The sequence below is a fragment of the Pygoscelis adeliae genome, unplaced genomic scaffold, assembly GCF_000699105.1.
Source record: "Pygoscelis adeliae isolate BGI_AS28 unplaced genomic scaffold, ASM69910v1 Scaffold142, whole genome shotgun sequence".
Lineage (NCBI taxonomy): Eukaryota > Metazoa > Chordata > Aves > Sphenisciformes > Spheniscidae > Pygoscelis > Pygoscelis adeliae.
The window spans coordinates 1,427,781-1,435,418 of NW_008824247.1; the positions used below are offsets into that span (position 1 = coordinate 1,427,781).

The window sequence follows — 7,638 nt, forward strand, 5'->3', positions numbered from 1 at the left end:
AAGCTTTTATTATCACAGCCCGCAGTTTTATCTTGTCTTTTGATGAAGCTGATTTCAAATACTGGCCAATACAATCATTACAATATTGGCAATGATTTACCAACACACTGCACCCAAGCAGTCCTTCTGATGTTATTAGGACTTTATTATTCTTACTAACTAAAGCGACAGTAATTTGAACTCCAAACAAACGCCTAAATATCATAAATTACTGCCCAAATCACTGAACTCTGGCAGAATTTGTTTTAGAACAGATCTACAACTTGAATAAATGCTTGCTAAAGGGGTACCATACTTTCTTTGCAAAACGCTTTTATGGTTTACTTACAAATCAATGCAATTGGATATTCAATCCAAGCAGCTTCGAGGAGTCTACAAATAAAAACCTCATCATTTATACTGGAGACATATTTACCTGAAAATGATTAACTAGCCTCCATTCAATGCTAGAAGAAAAATAAAGAGAAGAAACTGAAAAGTGACCACTAGAGGAAGGACTTCCCTGCAGGAGTATGATATGAGGTTTCATATTTTATATCAGTTCCAATTCAGAGAAATTTCTGTCCTCCCCACTTCGTTTCTGCCCAGCAATGCCCTGACATGTTGCCTTTGCAGTTGTGCATGCACAACTGCTTGCACAGACATACTGTAAATCTGATCATTAAGCTGAGAAAAAGATTGCAGGTTATTTTCAGCTGGATCAGCATAGCCCTCCACCTGAAGGAGGGATCACCATTGCCCTCCACGGCAAGTACAAGGCGGAGGACAATGTAGGGCTACACTGCAGCCATGAAGGTGCATATGGTACCATGGGATCAGATTAAGCCAGAAGGCAACCATGAGGACTGAAGTGCAACAGGCATCTCTTCTCACCTTCAGCTACTAATTGGAAGTCTCTGAATCTAAGTATATTTCCACACCCAGCAGAATGCACATACAAATCATCACCAGAAGGAAAACAAGGCTTGTCACACAACAGAAACTGCTTCATTTCCCTTTTAAGGACTATGTGCTACATTTGCTTTTTATGATAATTTGTTAAATAAATAGCTGAACTACTGAAATCTGTTCTTTGCACATATTTCCTCCTTGTCCTCTAGATACCTTCCCCTTCCAAAGGTCTTCATCGTATTTCCTGTTAAATCATCCACAGAGCTTTGTAGGTAACTGCTTGGCTACTTGATGTGCTTGTACTGATTAGCTTGCCATCACCAGCAGTTTACCAATGCCTATGTTCACTCTATCTTTTCCTTAGTGGTACCACTGATTCGGTGTCTACTCAACTGAGGTAACAATTTTTCTGAAACTTACCCTGAAGTTTTTAAATCTCATTCAGATTTGGATGAAAAAGGCACACAGGCTCAAAGCAGACATAAAAGACATTACAATACCATTAAAGCTCTTTAAGAAATCTTATTTTTATAGACTAAGTAAATAGAGAATTAGAAAGTGATACAGTAATCAGCAATTATGATACAAATACATGTCAATCACTGTTTAAAGCCACAGGAATTAAATATGGAACACAATATTTGTCAAAATACAAGTACCAAAAGTAAAGACACTTTATTTAAAGAATTAAAGGTATAGTGTTACATCCCAAATAATATTTTTATATAAATCTACAAAGCATAGAAAAAATGAATTAAAATTCAACATGAGTATAGATATAGCTTTTACGACAGTGAACATGAACTAAAAAGCAAACAGATAAGGAATAAACAGCAACTCAAAACTACCTGTTCCTGAATCTCAGGCTGGTCCACGGCAAGAGGTATTAGGGTTCCTACAATAACATGAAGGTGGCTCTCTAGAGCATCATTGCAACACGTAACTGCTGTGTGGCAAACATGATGAAGAAGATCACAACAGAGTGAAAAGCTGCGCATGGATATATCTCTGACAATAACAGGTCTGTCACAGGAAACAAAAAAGTGCAATTAAAGAAATACAAATTGTCATTGTCTCAAGTATTAACCTATTATACAACAGGGAAGAATAGGGGAAAAGGAGAAATATAAATCAACTTTACAGGAGGAACTGATCCTAAATTTTAAAATTACCGACTCAATCAGCTCTAAGGATTTTAGCTCAGGAGACATGGGAGAAATAAAACACACAGAATTTGACTGATCACTTTAAAAAAATGGAGTAAAAAAATTAAAGAAAAATATATTCCAAAAAGGGAAAAAAAAACAACCCGAAAAGGCTCTTAGATTATTATTTGCCAGAATAATGTTGACAGAAACAGAACAAAGTGGAAAACGTGCTCCCTGAACCCTCCTCTCTCTCTCTCACATAACCATTAATTAAAAAAAACCAACAAAAAAAGAAGATTTAGGTTACAAAGGACACCTGGGAATTATCTAGTCCAGCTTCCTGTCTGAAGCAGGGTCAGCTTCAAAGTCAGATCAAGTTCCCAGGGTTTTGTTGAGCTGAATTTCTGACACATTCCTTGGATGGAGAATCAATAGCCTGTCTGAGCAACCTGCTCCAGTATTTGACTATTTTCACTGTGAAAATCTTTTCCCTTATGTCCAAACACAATTGCAACTGGTGGGTGCAACAGAATATTGCAACTTGGTGGGTGCTACCTCTTGACCTTTCTCTGTGCACCTCTAGGAAAAGTCTGGCTCTACCTTCTCTACAAGGTATCTTCCCCTCCATAAACTGGAGAACAGAAATTAGATCAACTCCACTTACCCCCTGGGGGATCTTCCACTCAACGCATCCCAGTTTGTCATTATATCTCATGTCCTGGCTGGAGCAGCCCCACACTGGACACAGTGGTCCTACTGCAGCTTTGTAAGACTCAGAGGGGAATGACTACTTCTCTCAACTTGCTGGCTACGCTCTTGCCAGCACAGTCCCGTACACAGTCAGCCTTCAGTGGTGAAAGGCACACTGCTGACTCATCCAGCTTGTCCTCCAAGACTCCTGTGTCCTCTTCTGCAAAGCTACTTCTGAGACAGTCAGCTCCCAAGCCTGCACTCATGCATGGGGTTATTCCATCCCAGGTGGAAGACTTAGGGGTTGTCTTTGTTCAACTTCACAATGTACCTGTCGTCCCACTCCTACAGCTAGATGAGGTCCTTCTGAATGGCAGCCTTGCCCTCTGACGCATCAACTGCCCCCGCCCCAGTTTGGTGTTGATTGCAATAATAAGTCTCATAATAATGGCATTTACCATAAAATCCACACCTCTCCAATATTTCAGGGTATGAAATGCTTCCAACAAGCAAAGCAATCAACCTGCACTTAAACTCAATGACATTTAGGTGAATAACTGTCTTGGAAATCCAGCGCTAAACCTCAAGGAAGAAAACGTCTCTAGTCCTTATGAAAGATAAGAATCTCTATTTAAATCTTATGGCTGATGAAGTACCAGTTTTCTCAATCTGAAGACAAGCTAAGATAACATGTACCAATTCTCACTCATTTTGTTAGCTACTGATTGGTGAGAATGTAAATGCCAATACTCTTTATTAACTCAATAAGCACATTTTATTTGACGTGTGCTTACTTTGCACTTAACTCCACAATCTGAGTTTTTCTCCCATATCCTTTAAATTCCCAAACACGCTTTCTGTCATCAAAATCTCCCAACACTTCTTATTTCTACAACTTGATAGCCTACTATAGATACAAAATTCTGCAGTATAGCGAACATTTAAATACAAGGATAGCACAAAACATTCCACATTTTAGTAAGTTGTAAATTTAAATTCTGAAATTATCAAGGAAAGGTAATTTAATTTTTTCTTTCAGCAAATTTCAATTATTTCTACAAATGAATTAACATCTACTAGTGATACTGAAATGTAAGGTTACAAGAACAAGGGAGCACAGATTGGAAGAACAAGATATAATTACCGTATTTACCTGCTATTGATGTGATGAATCAGGGTGTAAATTACATCTCGGAGGACAAAAGCCCATGCTCCTCCTAAACCATCTTTTATCTCTTGAAGTAACAGACTAACAAACAAGTGATAAATTATAAGAACTCTGTGTTTCTTGTAAATGTTGTTTGTATTTGATCCGTGCTTACAAAGGGCTAGAAGGATTTTCTGGAATGAATCCTAAAAATGAATAAACTATGATTTTAAAAAAAATTCATAATGCCAATACAGATGTACTTTATATGAAGAAAAAACTTAAGTGATAGATATATATATGTTTTTTTAAAGGACATGGACAAAAAGGCTTTATTATTTTTACTGCTTTAAACAAACAAAAGACCTACATAGAAACCAATTCTCCAAGCAGGATTGTAAGTCCCATCTCTCCTAATTTTCTTTTTTCTCCCCCCCCCCGCCCCCATGAGAAAGGTTATGCACATTTTTCAGAAACCCAAACAGTTATGGCAGTTTTCACCAACAGGAGAAACATCAGATAAAAAACATTAAAACATCGGGTAGTGCTTCAATCTATATCTTTCAAACATAATATTCATACGTACAAAATGCATTATTTCATAAAATATATCAATACAGATTGTAACTGTTAAAACTGTAAACTTAAAAAAAAAGTAACCATCTTAAAGTACTAGGCAGGTTGTGCTACATTTTAAAGAATTTATTCCACTGGCTGGCAATATTAACTTTTACACTCAAAAGATTTAGACAAACGGTCTGGAAAAAGTTTTTTTTCTTATTTTTAGATTGTTTATGGATAGGTAAATTGTTGACAACATATGCAATAAAATAGCATAAACTTTGAAAAGATACGTTTCTAAGAAATGTTACAAGACAGTAATATGTTTATGATTTATTGCAAGGTCTGCATAATTTTATATGCCTTTGTATTTGCCTTTAACAACTGAAAATCAGATGTCTAAAAATATCACAGACTACGAAATTTCACACTGTCGGTAAGGGAAGCAAACTTTAATATCTGAATTGTAGATAGTATTTAGATAAAATTGTCCAACTGTAATTATTTTAGAACGTTCTTCAGACATATGCCAAAGAAATAAACTGCATCTAAATTGTGTCTGGTACACAAAGATTTCCCCAACCTTTAAAATAATCCTCTCTATTTATACATTATTTTATATGTATTATATAATGCATGTAATAGTTCAAGCATGTAGTTTTTGTAAGGTTACTGTGTCCCTGAACTTAGGACTTCTTCCATTTCAAAAGGCAAACAAAAGAACAGAAAGGTTTCTAAGGTGGTATTTTTTCCTCATATATACATGACAAAAATGTCTAATTAAACCAAAATGTACCCATAAAAGAAATTTTATATTCTACAGAAAAAGAAAATCATTATTACATACTTACAGGGCTTTTAGAAAGAACTGCTACAAGACTTTTTAATTTGCTTTTATGACAGTTGCTAATATAGTCCAAGGTTGCCTTAATCACATAAGATGGAAAATGAGGAGGATTAGGAGCAGGATCCAGTTCCCTAAATGAATAAAAAAGAGGTTTATTTCTTTTTCTTCCCAAAATCAATCCACATGTACTAAATAAAATAAGTCTCATTGCATAAACACTTAACTCCTAGGAAATCTTTTCTGCTTTCAGCAAGAAAGAAGCACCAAAAGCATCCAGCAGTGACATGCATCTTATTTTTAGCTGTCTGTTGCTCCTCTATGGCAGCTTTCTAAGTTGTACTTTCTTAACATTCTTTTATTATTTTTTGAAAGCTCATACTGCTAAAAACCCACACATTTGTCTCATCTAAGGTACTTCATAGGAAAATCTAATTGCAAGTCATGGATAAAGCTTCAGCATTTTGCAATTATGGGAACAATTTGGTTGAGAAAAAAGTAATCACAAATCTCCCCATTATAAAGAAAGGGTACTCGACTCTTCTGGGACCTCAAAAGAAAAGAAATGCATCATGATAGTAACAAAACAGCAAAATCTAAGTTTCATCACTCTTATTCTTACCATTCCCTTCCTAGAAAGAAAAACTTTGGCTACAAGCAGATACCACAGTCTGTTAATAAACTCACTGAAACAAATTTCTTTTATAAAGTTCTGAAATCCTCAGCCATTTAACTTTTGGCAGATTTTCATAGAAATGTTTTCGTTTCTTTCAACTTTATATTTCTACAATTAAAATATCTTCTTCAATAACTTCAGAAAGTGCAATGTTTTTCCAAACAGTTTGTATCTAAACACAAAAATCTGGAAAATTATTTCCCGATATAATTATGCAAATAGTGATATTTTAGGACAACAACGAAGACTGAAAAGCTCGTAAAAATGAAGACATTTATGGCATTAGAATATTTCTATTAATTACGTATTCGTTAATTTGGCATCGCTTAAGCAATCTCCTTACCAAAGGCAAGAGCTGCCACTACAAGAACTGTTAAGAAACAGTTAACTTCTCAGTGACTTCTAAATATTTAAAGACCTTTAAAAGAATCATTTTAATTTAGACATTAAAACCTGACCAATTTTAGAGAGAGGGCAGTCCATCCAAATTTGAACTAATCTAAATTCGCATTGCCATAGTCCAGCTCACCAACATACAACGGCATTCTCTTGCGCACCCATTCATTCTTTCCATTAACTGAAGTATTATAGAGGTTCTCCTTACTGATACTGGGGAATAACTATGTGAGAAAGCATGCCTATGATACATCATTACTAATGACAACAAAATCCTTTAGTTCTCAGCTTCAAGGCCACCTCTTCTTATGCCTGAGGGGCACATTTTAATGCACAATGTTATACAAACACACTCAGCATTTAGAAAATCTACAAACATGTACCTTATGTATTTACTTAGATGAGCTCCTTCTTCTACTGTGGTATCAGGTGGTTCATGTAAGGTCATCAACAGTTCAACCACAACCTCTGGTAAGTTATTATGAGATAAATTGTCAATTTGCTAGAAGGCGAAAAATAGTGTTTTAATAATAGTAAAATATTTTAGCTAAAATAATTTAACATGTCTTTTCTTTCTGAGAAAACCCATTTTTTCCTGTCTGAATTCTCTGTTTGTTCAGTTATGCATAACATACAACTCATTCAGAAATTAAGCCTGGTTAAGTCTTGTCTATCACAGTCACAGGTAGAACAATTCACTTTCCTACAGTATCTGGGAAAAAAAAAAAGCTTAATTTTACTACTAGTTCTGAATATAGAGTCTGCCTCTGGGGAAGATGGCTCCTCATAAAGCATTAACAAAATATTTTAAGAGGAAAACATGACATACTTAAACAGATATATGACAGGGAAACTCAGGGTTGTATAATGAATGGTAGAAAAAAATTTTATTACATTCTGAAAAAAATTATACTTCAAGTCAACTGTCTGCCTGAAAGTTTCTATTGAATAGCTACTTCAAAACCTTGGGATAAAAATTTGGCTAGTTTGGCTTTATTAAAATAATAATTTTGTATCTATAAACTTATCATAGAATCATAGAATCATTAAGGTTGGAAGAGACCTCCAAGATCATCGAGTCCAACCGTCAACCCAACACCACCATGCCCACTAAACCACGTCCCTAAGCGCCTCACCTACCCGTCTTTTCAATACCTCCAGGGACGGTGAATCAACCACTTCCCTGGGCAGCCTGGTCCAATATTTAACCACTCTTTCAGTAAAGAAATTTTTCCTCATGACCAATCTAAACCTCCCCTGGCGCAACTTGAGGCCATTTCCTCTC

General features: G+C 35.6%; 1 protein-coding gene across 1 annotated transcript in view; it reads right to left on the reverse strand.

Annotated features, from left to right (window-relative positions):
• Positions 1 to 7,638, reverse strand: part of ATM (ATM serine/threonine kinase) — an 85,796-nt gene that overhangs the window by 45,196 nt on the left and 32,962 nt on the right. Inside the window, 4 exon segments of the mRNA XM_009335266.1 lie at positions 1,740 to 1,914; positions 3,883 to 4,082; positions 5,289 to 5,415; positions 6,737 to 6,855. Coding sequence (XP_009333541.1) covers positions 1,740 to 1,914; positions 3,883 to 4,082; positions 5,289 to 5,415; positions 6,737 to 6,855 — 621 coding nt within the window.